This window comes from Camelina sativa, chromosome 7 (assembly GCF_000633955.1).
Source record: "Camelina sativa cultivar DH55 chromosome 7, Cs, whole genome shotgun sequence".
In the NCBI taxonomy this organism is placed as follows: Eukaryota; Viridiplantae; Streptophyta; class Magnoliopsida; order Brassicales; family Brassicaceae; genus Camelina; species Camelina sativa.
In genome coordinates, this window is record NC_025691.1 from 29,958,065 (window position 1) to 29,972,976 (window position 14,912).

Consider the following 14,912-nt stretch of genomic DNA (forward strand, 5'->3'; position numbering starts at 1 on the left):
CGCGAATCAAAGCTCTCTCGGAGACTAGAGACAGAACAAGTTTTTAAGCTAATCTTCTTTCTTCACACGAATTACCATCAAGCATCAACTCAAAGACAAAACTTTATGTTTTTACAGANAAAAAAAAAAAAAAAAAAACGCTCGAGAGATCTGCCTCTTTTATTTACTATCCACCGACAAGAAGCACACGTCTTTTCCCCTGAACCGTCAAGAGTCTTATTAAACCTGTCTCTCTTTTTAAATAGATGCATCACTAGTTGTTTCTATATATACTGCGTTTGAATTTGATTCAATATTACTTTATTTAGGCACATCAAAATGGAAAGACTTAAAAAGATCATAGCTACATGCCTACATCAATACTATTCGTATTCCAGTTCACCCAACTCTCTCTAAACCATATATGTCTAAACAGGATTACACAAGATCGTTAAACACAGCGGTCTCCAGAGTAGATGGGAGTCTCGTTAACCTGAGTCTCATTCTCATTCGAATCTCCTGCAGAGTCAAGCAACGAGGTCTTGCTGCTTCCCATATCAAGCGTGATAGCATCAAGGTCCCCCTTCAAGGCTTTCATATTTGCACGCCTCCTCTTTGCAATCTCCCTCCTTGCACTCAGGAAATTAGATGATGATGATGATGATGAAGTGCTGATCATCTTCCAGAGTGCATCTACTTTTTTTGTACGAGCACTCTTCAATTCTTCAATCGTTAACTGAAAATATTTATCCATCTTCTTCGTTGACAGAATCATTTTTACCGTACCTATTTTTTTAACAAGAAGGATAAAATCAATTAATCAAACAAAACAGACGGGAAATCATATATAAATTACTGTATCTAACAAAGCCAATTCGATGAACAGAGCCCCGAATTTTCAAGTAAGGTAGAAACACTTGAACCCCATCATCATCATCTTCATCATCAACTGAATCCACTTTTTACATAAATCATCACTAGACAAACAATTATGGGATTCCCAAAGTATTATTATTAATATCCCACCCAACAACAGCTCAATCAAATCTAGGTCGTGCATATTAAGTTAATTAACGAACAAACACAAGAAGGGTACACTTAGATTTTTCCTAAACATATTATTTTGAGGTTCGAGACAAACCTGAGATTGACTGAGAGAAGCGAAAACGAAATCAGATCAAAGCAAAGCTTGCTCCTGAGAGGTAGGTTTTAAACGATCGATCTTAAGAGACAATGCAAGGCGGCGCAATTATCCCAATCTTCTTCTTTTGTTTGGGGCTTATTATTCCTTTTTTTTTAAAGCAATTCGGCCCAAGGCCCACCACATAAATAGGTTCGAAGGAGAAAGAAAGAAAATTAAAAAAAAAAAAATTGACTCTCAGTAATTTTTTTTAAGAAGTCAAAGTCGGTAGTCAATTGTCGACTTTGACTCTCAGCAATTTTTTTTAAAAAAAATATGACAAATTTTTGGTTTTTTAATACATATACATATACGAAAGCCAATTACAAATAGCAGAATAATTAAATAAATTCACCTCAAATTATACAATTTCTATATCGAGTTCCTTGTTTGTGTCACCAATGTGATTAAAAGTACATCTTTCTAGTGTTTAAATGCTAATTTTTATTCATTTGTACTTATATAAGAAGTCTACGTTTTTTAATATGTCTTTGGCCACTTACCAGCTATGACCAACAATTTTCTTAGCGGTAGAAGACATTCTTGAAGTATGTAAAATCGAGATTGGAAGAAAAGGGGATATTTTGTACAAGATGATGCATGTAAATTTGCTTGTTACAAAACAGTTTCAGATGGTTATAATGTTGTCGAATTCTAAAATTTGTTGGATTTCATGTGTTTTGTTTAATAAAGTTCGACTTATTTTTGCTCCTTGGTTAATGGCTTACATGGTTTGACGTAGCATATTATCAAATGGGTATCTTTTTTTGAATATTTTTTAATTGACATATACACACATATATTAGTAGATTAAATATCATAATGAGCATTTGTCCGGTATATATATTTAAGTTGTACTAATTAATAAAGTCCCCCTAATGCATGTTGACAAAGCAAATGAATGCTATGAAAAATTATTAAAGTACGTCCCAGAAGACCGTAGAGGTGAATGGGATAAAATGCTGTGAAAAGGTTCCAAATGGGAAAATTTGTATGGTGATGGATTTTGAGGTAACTATACAGACATCGAGATAGCAACCATAAAAGTTATGGTCACGTAAAAAATCTCTCTTATTCGTGGGAAGAAATCGCGAACGTTGTATAAAGTACCATCAGGCGCTCGAGGAAACCTACAGTTTCCAGTTCTATCATAGAGATCCTTCTGGAGAAATGGGAAGAAAATAAAATAGGTAAAAGGCACAAATTAAATGTACGAAATACATACTAAGATTAAAATTTACCATTGAGAATGACAGATTTATTATTAAACCCTCCACACATTTTCTTTTGTATTTTTCATAAGGTTAGATAAACAGCCCAATAAAAACCATTCAATTAAGATTCTTAAAATATGATGTGAGTTTATCATTGCTCTCAGTGTTAAACATCACCCACCCTCCACACATAAACCATCTTCTTCTTTTTTTTTTTTTTCATTTTTTAAATCAATAAGAAAATAGAACAACAAGAAACAGTTATAAAGCTACTGAGGGAAGACTACCTTTCTCAAAAAGCGTTTACATCATACCGTAAGATTTGTTGGCCATGAACTCATGATACAGCTACATTTTATTTACTTTCGGTGTTTGTTCGTAACATAACTTTGCTTTGTTTTTTCTTTGCAGGTCTCAGTCTGATTTTGGAAACCAATTATATGTTTTAAGGGTGCAGACCAGGTAACAAGTTATTAAATGCTGTGTGATGGGCATGGCTATAAATTATATACATGAGTTATGACTTATCTTTGTGCTAATATTGCCTTTACGTTGATCCCTTGTCCTTGTCCAGATTATCAATCGAATAATCTCAAAACAAAATGTAAACCGGATAATTTTCTAAAACCGAAGAAGAGCAATTTAATACTGTGAATTGGTAAACAAGAAAATAGTTGTCTTGAATCTAGAGGTCAAGATCGATAAATAAATTGAAATATTGTGTTTCCAAAAGATCAAATAATAAACTAACAAGAACGAAAGCGATCAGAGGTAACAATTAAAGCAAATGTTTGAGCATTTAAGCTCAAAACCAAATTAAAAGAAGAAAACTAAGACAAGTCTAGATAACTGGAGTGCGACTCTTAAAGATAAGAGATAATTTCATCATTGAGGCTTTTTGGATGGAGAGATTGTCAATCAGATTGATCCTCTGCCTTCGCCTGCATGCATTCAGGATACTTGAAGGGAAGCTTCATTACAGGCTCATTATCATCGGTCAGTCCTTGACTCGCCATACCAAATGCATCCTAACGCAACCCCTACAGGAACAGCCACCGCATTTCCAACCTGGATGTGCCTGCACAAAGTTTCAGATTCATAAACAAGTTTTTTCACATTTGGATCTCTAGTGAAGGCAGCAAGGACCACGGACTTACTTTCCTTAATTGTGCCACACAGCTTGTAACTATCAGGGAACCCTTGTAGTCTGGCATTCTCACGGACAGACAACACACGGTTTTGCTTCGGATGGATTACACACTGCATAAACCAGTTTTATTAAGAAAAATAGAGTCACCAGAGAAAGAAAAGTAGGAAATGAAAGCAAAAGAGCTTACCTGGTTATGCGGTTCAGCTCTTGTCACTACTGTGTTAACAATTTCATCCCACCACAAGCGACCAAACGGCCTGACATTCAGATAACAGATTTGTTATTATTTAGTGAATTCAACACTCTCAGGTTATGGAAAGAGCTAGATTCCAAAGAAGAAGCATATTAGTTAAGAGAAAGTCACTTTTTTGATGTTCCTTTTACGTATTTAATTGCATAAGTAGGGACCTGTCAACACCACAACCATGTCAAAAAGAAGAAGCTGCAAACAAAAAAAACACTAGAACAGAATGATGACAAGGTTTTAAGTGAGTTAGATTATTACCACATTCTTTCCAGATTTCAACTTTGCTCGCTTCACCGAATCATCAATTTGCACTTTGTTATTATGAACTAAAACACCAGGCATATCCCGGAAATTAGCCCCCTGTAGCAATAAGAATACAGTAACATGAACAAAGAAATTATCAAACATTGAATGCTTGAAGCAGGCACTACAAAATATATAACACTAAAACATTGTCGCACCTTCTTTTTTGGTATATATGAGATTCTTTCCAAGTCGTTAGTGCTCAGCTGTAACGGCTGGTGATCGAATAACTTGTGCGACGAATCTCCACCAGTTACGGGTAGTAGTGTCTCTGAAACAAGAATATTCGTTAATATGTGATAAGTGGTAACACAAAATCTATCGAGTTCAAAATGCTCACCAGATCTTTTCAACGCAATATATTTTTGAAAATCTGTCTTAGGACCAGCATCATTATAATTCCTTACATCAATTTTTTCATAATTTGTCACCTGCAGCATCAAGAGAGCACTGATCAATGAACTATATAAGATATGATGTACCTTAAGCAACAATGGCAGTTTAAAAGTTTAGATACACACCGGTGGTAGATCACTAATAGCATCAGCCAGTGTAAGAGCATCTTCTAATTTGAGAATCTCCTTTTGGATACGGCCAACTTGAATATCCTGCATTTACAACAAATAAATAAGAAGGCAGCCCAATAATAAGAGTATTTAACTTTAAAACTGAAACAATCCACACTTGCCTCAAATTCTACAGCGGTGTGGAACGTTTTCAGAACCTCATGAGTGGGCAGAGGGTATGGAGGCAGTTTCTGTTTAACACACATTAAGAGAGAGTCATAAAGAACATATCCTCTCCAGAAAAATAACTATTAGGTAACATATATATTTACCTCTGTTGGTTGCGCAGCCCATAGAAAAACTCGGTTTCTAAGTTGAGCGACACCATAAGATCCCGCTGCCATCATGCCCAACCTTGTTTGATAGTTCATCGCAACAAAGGTAGCAACAGCATGACGTGCCAAATATCCGTTCGAAAACTTGAGAAGGTCTACAACATTTTCCATAAGCACGTACTTTGGTTTGAGGAAGTCAATGATGTCCAAAAACACCAAAATTTGCTGGTTTTTCGTATCTTCAAGCGGTGCTTGTTTGTTTCTAAAACGGTTATAACCACTGATCCCTTGACAGGGTGAGCCACCGCAAACCGAGTAAGCAGTGCCCTGAACAAAAGTAACAAACAAAAATTTAAGAGACCAAATTCTTCATGAACCAATAAGAACTCTCATAAATGACGATATTTTGTCAACAAGATAATACTATGCTTTGCACAATTCATCACTTATGTAGTATGCAGGGTGAAGAACTATCATAAATAGCTAAACATACTATGCAAAGGAAACAAAAGACTTACAGGTAAGGGTAACAGATTAGACTTAAAGCCATTTGTCACAAACTCTTTTAGTTTATCCTTGCAATTTCTGGAGGAAAAAATGAATCATCTCAATATCAATAAACCATCAATACAAAAGTTGTATCAGAGGATAATTTGGAAAAGTTACCCTAAGCCAGCATAAGGCTCCCATGTATCGTCATCAGGACCGTAGCCTTTCCACCTCACCTGAAAGTAATGAAATAATAAGAAAAATAATGTTTGAGTTACATCTTTACAAATGACGAAATTTGTTTGTAGCTAATTGAGAATTCTGATATATAGTTCATGAAACAATACCTTAAGATGAAGTGACTTTTCCCCTTTCTCATTAGGATCTCCAAAAGCGATGTCACTGAACTCTTGTACTTCAAACTCTCCAGGTGAGAGTTCAGTATCAATACTTGTCTCATCTATGTCATCATCTTCGTCACCTTCTTCATCTTCCAACTCAGAAATTGATTCCGTTGGTTCAGTGCTGGAAATGAGGGAAAACTTCTCACAAAGGTTTTTCCATTCTTTGAGAAGAACTAGAAAGTCTTCTGCAGCTTCATTTCTCACCTGCTCAACGTTCACAATGAATTAATTACATGAGTGGCAATTATATTTACAAAAAAAAATCATTAAATCACCAATACAGACTTACCTCTGTCTCAGGATGATTAAGTCTAAGACTATTAAAGCAGAAGGATTTAGATCCACAGCCCATTTCTGCAAAATCAGAGAGAATCTTGCTCAAATACAGCAAAATATAAATGTGGTAAGTTGGTATAAATAACAAGATTTACCGTAGTCAGTTTTACTCCTGATATGGAGGCCCCCATGCAAAAACCAGTGGACATTGCTCCACAGCCACTGTAAAGATCCAGTAAGAATTTTTCATCACTGTGAGGATTCACTATGCAATTGGAGTCAGAATCGCTTGAAATGGTTGAGGATGAAGCCCTATCTGCTGAAATTTTTTGGCAAGATAGAAATCATCAGCTCTTTTCGAAACACTTTGAAGAAATTTAATAAGGATATGACTGATAAAGTTGCAAAAACCAGCGCTTGTGTTAAGAATTTTAAAAAATGACCAACTTAGATAAGATAGTTCTCATGTAAAAACAGTAATAATTCTAGGAAGGTGCTAGAGAAACTAATAAACATATACAGAACAGTTACAAGGAAGCTAATTTAAACCGTGACCAGAAGGAATAAAGTTTCCAATGTTCTAAGTAAAGTCATTTGCACTTAACAACGAGCTCAGATAAGATAGTGCTGATATAAAGTAATATATCTAGGACACACAGCAAAACAGAAGAGAAATTTATTTACCATCATCTGCGTTGACAAAAGTGAGATGTGGAAGCTCGTACTTCATATCATAAAAAAAGTCACATGGAGGAATTATTCTTTCTTCTGAAGCTCGTGAATCAATCTGTTGTAAAAAGTGTAAATCAGTTTAGAAGCCGAATATGATCAAACGTTGTTTTCACACACTGTGCCATTGGAAATCAGAGTATTTGATACCTTGGGTAATGGGACTTTGGCAACATTGACTTTAGAGAAAATGCAACTCAAAGGATTGTCGTCTTCCACATTTGATAAAAACACTCTATTTTCTTGCACAAGTTGCGCAAATCTTTCAATCACCTAAGACAAAACAAATGAGAAACATTAATCAGTAGTAGGAGCAATAGACATAATGTACTAAAGAAGAATATCAAAGTAAACTCAAAACGCAAGAAAATCAACTCACAGTATCATCTGGTCTGCAGAACCGTGACGTAGACATCGTCATTGAGATTGATGAGAACGCCATCAACCAAAGCTTGCTCGTAGTGACGTTTCGCTTGTTTGATTTCTTCTTCTTTGGCACTGTAATTTTAAACCCCACAAAACGTCAACACAGAAGGTACAACAAGCAACAAAAATCACAGAACAAGAACACGAAATTTCGACCCAGGAAATTAAAAAAAAAAAAAAAAACCTAAATTCTGACACGTTTATGGCAGTTTTAATGGGAGTATCATCATCAAGCTTTGGTTTCTTGAATTGGTAGCGAAGAGGCCATCTAATCATAGATTCCACAACAGAGATGGGTTTCCCCGCAAAGCACAGATCTGACTCTGGTTCATCCCGTTTCTTCGTTTTGCTTTTCACAGCCATCTAGATTGTGTGTTTCGGAGGATGGATTGGGAGATGAAGAATTGAAGATGAATAGGTGAAGAGACGAAGAGGTTATATCTGTAGTACAGTAGTAGTGGAGAGCACTGGAGACAAAAAAAAAAAAAAAAAAAAATTAAAAATCTTTCCTTTTTTTTTTGAAAGAGAAATTTAATGAAAGAGTTTTAGGAAACTGAAATCAGTTTTCGAAATTAAAAAAGAAATTTAGGAAATAATAATAAAGTTTCGAATTTTGGGAATTTTTGCAAGAGCGGGAGAATCTCTCTCTACTTGTATGTATGTACTTTTAGCTCCCTGTTGTTTTTGGTTATTTCGATTTTTGACCTCATTCTACTACTACTACTGATCGTAATGGGCCTATTAACAAGGGCCCTTGAATGGGGCGATTAAACTGGAACACAACGTTTATGGCCATAGTGGAAGAGAGAGAGTTGTGGTGGTATTAGCCATGTTCGACGTTGATGAGATGTTAGTAAAAAAACCACACTCGTGAATCGTGATCGATCGTGACTAATAAATAAGTCAAAGCAACCAACAACTAAATAAGTCTTTTTTTTTTTTTTACTTATAATTTTGTAATTGCAAATAAATTTAGTGGAGTTTATGTTCCCTATCTTTGTGGAACAATCCCACGTTTCCATTTCTCTTCGTGTCTCCTAATTGTACGAGTTTATTAGAGACTTCGTTATTATCTAAATAGACAACAAACCAAACAAATTAATTATAAGCATAATGATCCTTTATTTTTCTAAACATAAGTGTTTTTCCATCCCATTTACTACTAGTAAACAAATATCAATCATATCACATGACAAAAAGAACTTGATTAATCAAACCAACTGGATGATTATTTTTTATTTACTAATAAGTTTGTAGCTTTAGATGTTCTAATATCATTGTTATTCATGGAACATTTCTTATTTCCTCTTCTTTTTTTAGGGTCCTTTGTTGTTAAAGAATTAGAGGGGTGGTCCATATATTTTTGCTCTGGAGGTCGGACCGACAAGGTAATCTAGGAGGAGATATATTGTCGAATCTGATTAGACAAAGCAAAATAAAAACAAATATGCATCACCTCATAAGTCACTACGATGAAAGCAAAAAATGTACTTTTTGCTACTAAAGCTGGATGTGTTTCTTTTTTTTTTGCATTTGTTTTTATTTTAAATGAAAACAATGATAATTTTTGAGGAATCATATAGGTTGGTGATAAGATCACAGTTGGATGCAGTGTATTAAAAATTGAACTGATGGTATGACTACATCGTATATTGTTACGGTAAGATCGCAATTATGTGATGTTATTACTAACAAGTTAATCGTATCGTACGACCAAGAAAAGTAACATTTTCATTTATCAAGTACTATACTATTTAGAAATTATAGCCATGTATCAAGTAAGATTGTACTTTACTTTTAAACAAAACGATAATGCCACTATATTAACGTGTGTATACAATCATAAATCTGTTTTAGTTTATTCATAACACAGAAAACATAACATAAATGTTCCTATAACTACAACTTTTTCATTTTGGATAGAGACCACATATATATACAACTAGAAAGTTAACTGATTTAACAGTTTAGTTGACATATATCAACGGTGTATGGTTTTGTAAGCTAACAAAAATGAATTTATAATCATAAAAAATGATTAATGACATTCTTATGTGAGATCGATGGATGTGTATGGTTTTTAAGTTTTGGACGACATTCAACCGAAAACGGGAGAATGGATTAAAAAAAATTGAAATGAAAGGGATTGTCGGGGAGATTTGATTGGCTTCATAATCCTTGTCCAAAAGTTGCTAACTTACCTAACACTTAAACAAATAAAGACAGCTTCTTCATATAGGGTTCTGAATTAAACGTCTCACCTAAACCCTATATAAAGGAACTACATACGTATAAATATTCCTAATCCCAATAAAACGTTTGTATAATTAATGAAATAGGATATTATCATATAAGTATAACGAAGAGAACAAAAAAAAAGGTGACAACAAAGACAAACTCATTTGATTAAGATAGAGCTACTTATAGCATTCATTACAATAGTATAACATGATATCATGAACACTCATTATATGTGTTCCCAAATAAATCAATAATTCATATAATTACGACATTAATTTTCTCCTTTTTTTCAAGTGTCCACTACTATACAGTTACATGTGTGGGCTCTGTAGCTCTAGGTCAGATTGCACACATCAAAAGTGTCCTTTTTTCTTTAAACATCATTCAATTTGAAAAAGGTCACATGTCCGTCCAATTCCATAAATAGAACTCACACTTCACTTCCCACGACCACATCAGTTCACATCTATATCAATTTTTACTTTTTTTTTTTACTTTCATCCCCTTTATATATTCTCTCTGGGCTATATACACAGAATATACATGGATTCGTCAATCAAAGGAGAGCAAGAAATGTTAAAAATGAAGAAACAAGGTCATCAAGATCTTGAGTTGGGTTTGACCTTTTTGCCACGTGGAACGAACTCATCAGAGCTCAATCTCATTGATTCTTTCAAAACCAGCTCATCATCGACTTCTCATCATCATCATCAGCAGCAGCAGCAGCAAGAACATTTGACAGATCGGAGAGTGTTTTCATGCAATTATTGTCAAAGAAAGTTCTATAGCTCACAAGCACTAGGCGGCCACCAAAACGCTCATAAACGCGAGCGCACCTTAGCCAAACGTGGACAGTACTACAAGATGACTCTCTCATCTTCGCCTTCTTCAGCGTTTGCGTTTGGCCACGGTTCAGTCAGCAGATTCGCAAGCATGGCATCGTTACCACTACATGGCTCGGCGAATAACAGGTCAACCTTAGGGATTCGAGCTCATTCAACGATCCATAAACCCTTCTTAGGAAGACAAACAACGAGTTTAAGTCATGTTTTTAAACAGAGCATCCACCAGAAACCGACCATCGGAACGATGTTGCCGGATAAATTTCACCTTGAAGTCGCCGGCGGTAATAACCGTAACGTGATTGCTGCTAAGTTGGAGAGAACCNCTAGGTCAGATTGCACACATCAAAAGTGTCCTTTTTTCTTTAAACATCATTCAATTTGAAAAAGGTCACATGTCCGTCCAATTCCATAAATAGAACTCACACTTCACTTCCCACGACCACATCAGTTCACATCTATATCAATTTTTACTTTTTTTTTTTACTTTCATCCCCTTTATATATTCTCTCTGGGCTATATACACAGAATATACATGGATTCGTCAATCAAAGGAGAGCAAGAAATGTTAAAAATGAAGAAACAAGGTCATCAAGATCTTGAGTTGGGTTTGACCTTTTTGCCACGTGGAACGAACTCATCAGAGCTCAATCTCATTGATTCTTTCAAAACCAGCTCATCATCGACTTCTCATCATCATCATCAGCAGCAGCAGCAGCAAGAACATTTGACAGATCGGAGAGTGTTTTCATGCAATTATTGTCAAAGAAAGTTCTATAGCTCACAAGCACTAGGCGGCCACCAAAACGCTCATAAACGCGAGCGCACCTTAGCCAAACGTGGACAGTACTACAAGATGACTCTCTCATCTTCGCCTTCTTCAGCGTTTGCGTTTGGCCACGGTTCAGTCAGCAGATTCGCAAGCATGGCATCGTTACCACTACATGGCTCGGCGAATAACAGGTCAACCTTAGGGATTCGAGCTCATTCAACGATCCATAAACCCTTCTTAGGAAGACAAACAACGAGTTTAAGTCATGTTTTTAAACAGAGCATCCACCAGAAACCGACCATCGGAACGATGTTGCCGGATAAATTTCACCTTGAAGTCGCCGGCGGTAATAACCGTAACGTGATTGCTGCTAAGTTGGAGAGAACCGAACATTTCAAGAGCACTAAAGAAGATCATAATCAGTTCAAGAAGATTGACTTGACTCTTAAGCTATGAGAGCTCTTAATTGTCATCTTCTTTTTAGTCTTCATTATATCATAACTTTTTCTTTTTATTATTCTCGTCTTTGTTTGATATAATGATTGACGGCAGGGTGTATTAGAGTTTCACTAATTAAGTTGTACTTTATTATATGTTTTATTAATACCTTGTTGGTGCAATTCCATTTTTGAGGTCTATTTTAAGTCCATGTAGTACAATACTAAAAACTATAAAAATGGACAATGGAGAAAATGTTAGGTCCTCCACGTATGCTTTGTGGTACTTATTATAATCACAATGTGGACGTCACTTATATCTTCTTTACTTCTTAACATGATATTACATTTTCACAGAAAACAATGCCATTAAATTAAAGTGAAATGAACTCCACAAAATAATATGATGAATATATATATCCAAAAATGATGGAAGTACATAATTATTGTGGGATATAGGCGTTAAGAGAAGCAAAATATGTCCTACGTTATACGCATTATTGCCCACTAGATTATCACCGATTTATTAGGCGTGAACTGACTTTAGTCAATCAATATCAAGATATTTCTTTCTGTGTAAATCATGTCTAGTCTTTTTCTCCTAACAAATATGTTTAAAAAATCATTTATGGTCTACTACTCTAGTGGATGATTATACAGTATAAAATGAAAAAATAAACAAGATTTAAATTTTTCTTAAGGGGAAAAAATATTATAGAGTGGATAGAATGTGATTATCGAAGTGAGGTCCTACCTGTAGTTAAAAGAAATAGACATTAATCTAACAAAGTAACAAGTGAAAGAGTTCCTCGTCAGAGGTTGTGGTTTTTCTCGCCATGTGACACTATTAAAGTTAAATATTGATGGTACTTTTTAATCTAATCTTGTCAAGTCGCTTTTCTTATTTCACATTAATTTTTCACCATTGCTAAATTATTTTTGACAACTTTAGCGTTATTAAATTGACTCGAATAGAAATAGAACTCAGAAAAACATATCTATTGTTGATTATATTTATAATTATTAGTTATTACATGTGTGTTACTTTTACACACTTCACGATTTCTAGTTTTTGTAATGATATGTGACCATGTGGGTGAGAGCCTGAGAGGGTTCTATTAGTGAAAATTCTAATTATTATCTAGGATTTAGTGAATTATAACCCAAAGATTCTGTGACATGTGCTTTGGGTAGGTCCGCATCAAGTTGATGTTTACATTGAAGTTATAATAATTAATATAATGCTAATCATTGCAGTTAACAATCCATATTTTCCACAAATCAAGATGTTAACGATGCGGGAATCATGTTGTTATGCACCAATCACCATAATTACCTCACTAATCCCCCATATAAATCCTAATGCGTCACATTTATTAAGATTTTGATGGAGATACCAAAATCATATATCACAGTGGAAAATATCCAAAATTCATATAGATAATGACGTTTTTATTTTACATACACTGAAGTCTATTAGATGTTAATTGACCATTCATCATCATTTTATTTTTCATCAGAGACAAAATAGACCAAAATACAGAATCAAATGAACAAAAACTCCAAACTTATATTATTACTTCAGATAGATAAACAAAATCAGTAACAAACCTATTAAAATCAACCTTCACTGTATTTTTTCTCAATATCTTTTTTCAAAAAACAAAAACCGGAATTAAACACTTCTAATCCTAGTAGTCCATATTCGAAGTCTAATCCATAGAACTGAGATTAGTAGAAAGTCTTCACTAATTAATTATGTGGATTCAGCTGGCTTGTCCCTTTTAACTTCTGGTGTTTCACACTGTAAATCCACAGTTCCCACACTATGGAATTAAAATTAAAAAGTTGCTCCTCTGTTAAGGAACATTAGAATTGATTTGGAAGTCACCAATGCAGACAAAAGTGTTAGATAGCAAGTTCCTAAGGGGGGGAGAAAAAGTTACCCGAGAAGTCAATCATTTTACAAACTTAACTAAGGCACTTTCAATTTCCATTGCTGGTAAGACACATGTAGCAAACATGTGACATGTATTGCTGAAATGATGTGACCAATCTAGGGTAATTATTACACAATCTGCAAGCTCAAAACCAAACAAACAATTTTTTTTGCAAATGAATTTATTGAAAGATATCCAAATCAAAGAGAGTCATAGTGACATACACAACGGCCAGTGCATTCTTTGGAACCAAACAGTGGAAAATCGAAGACTCTTGCTGCAGGCTGATGTCTATTTTTGCTCAACATAAGATTTAACGCTCTCCATCCATCTAACGTACTCACCTTTACCTTTGTTCTTCATATACTGATGCAAGAAAACAGCAAGCTCGTCGCTTACACCTCTTTCCTCTAAAAATTGATAAAGAGCGTCTTGAAGCTGATCATCCAATTCCCTGTAATAACCAATATAGGCAAAGAAAACAACTTCACCTTTATTCACAGTAATCTTATATCACATTTTTAAATCCAAGAAAAGGAGCAAGTCAACGTACTCAAACTCTGGTCCACCATAGGAAGACGGTGAACTCTTGATGGCTTTACGAATACAGAGCTTGGATATCTCTATGGTATCCGGCCAAGCAGAACACATGATCTCTAAAGCTTCACCAGTACCACCCTTAGAGATGTTGACAATGAAAGTGATGTGAAGAATGTATTCAGGTTCAGTGCTAGTAGATTTTGAAGTCGGAACTGATCTATCAAACATGGTTGCTTCAATCTTGATGTCTTCTTTCTCCCCAAATATCCTCTTCATGCTAATCCACTGCTCTCCAGGCCGTTCATCCACAGTGAATGGTCCAAAACTGTTGGGAGGCTGCAAATTTTGTACAAGCAAAGTGCTCTAATTATCCAATGTAGCCAGCAGAAATAGAGGAGCCAAAGTTCATGGTCAATAAGGCGAACTAGAAAGTCTATCATTTGTCACTAGCTAACATATGTGTTTATAAGAGCTTCCCAAAACAGAGAGGCCAATTCAGAGACGTGAACATTTTCTTCATTATTGATCTAATAGCATACAAATAGTATCAAGCTAAGTTTGGCAGATCAACATTGATATGATTCCCAAGCAAGAAAAGTTCAATTGATAAATAACACTAATCCAAAATCAGATTCCAAGAAGGCTTAAAGTATCTATCTAGCTTTAACGTATTGACCAAAAACCAGAAAAAGAAAGAAGAAGGAAAAGGATTCAATCATAGAATACCAGAAGAGGAGGCGAGTGATCGAGTTCGTAATCAATCTCATTACGGATTAGTCTCAAAATGTTGCCCTCGAAAGCTGATCTCTGCATTTCTGACACGTAACTCCCCGAGCTCAGACATTTGCGGCTGATCAAAAATATTGGATTTTGATTCGTGGGCAAACCAATTCTAGGGCTCC

General features: G+C 35.1%; 3 protein-coding genes, 1 long non-coding RNA gene and 1 pseudogene across 5 annotated transcripts in view; 2 read left to right on the plus strand and 3 right to left on the minus strand.

Annotated features, from left to right (window-relative positions):
- On the minus strand, positions 284 to 1,232 carry LOC104703359. The gene is made up of 2 exons (XR_754200.2): positions 1,121 to 1,232; positions 284 to 765 (listed from the first exon to the last, which is right to left on the minus strand). It is a non-coding gene; the product is annotated as an uncharacterized LOC104703359 (long non-coding RNA).
- LOC104703360 lies at positions 3,048 to 7,751 on the minus strand (annotated as a pseudogene).
- LOC104705092 (zinc finger protein 1-like) lies at positions 9,925 to 10,706 on the plus strand. Its single transcript, XM_010421080.2, has one exon. The coding sequence runs from the start codon at positions 10,023 to 10,025 to the stop codon at positions 10,704 to 10,706; it is 684 nt and encodes a 227-aa protein (XP_010419382.1). The 5' UTR covers positions 9,925 to 10,022.
- LOC104703361 (zinc finger protein 1-like) lies at positions 10,759 to 11,737 on the plus strand. The gene has a single exon (XM_010419367.2). The coding sequence runs from the start codon at positions 10,857 to 10,859 to the stop codon at positions 11,547 to 11,549; it is 693 nt and encodes a 230-aa protein (XP_010417669.1). The 5' UTR covers positions 10,759 to 10,856; the 3' UTR covers positions 11,550 to 11,737.
- The window catches only part of LOC104703362 (uncharacterized protein At2g39795, mitochondrial), a 2,492-nt gene continuing 1,106 nt past the window's right edge, over positions 13,527 to 14,912 (minus strand). The window contains exons 2-4 of one of the 2 annotated variants that reach the window (XM_010419369.2): positions 14,737 to 14,908; positions 14,024 to 14,346; positions 13,527 to 13,924 (exon numbers count right to left, since the gene is read on the minus strand). In XM_010419369.2, coding sequence (XP_010417671.2) covers positions 13,762 to 13,924; positions 14,024 to 14,346; positions 14,737 to 14,908 — 658 coding nt within the window. In that variant the 3' untranslated portion in view covers positions 13,527 to 13,761. The remainder of the gene's footprint in view (positions 13,925 to 14,023; positions 14,347 to 14,736; positions 14,909 to 14,912) is intronic. The other variant, XM_010419368.2, reaches the window with a different exon arrangement.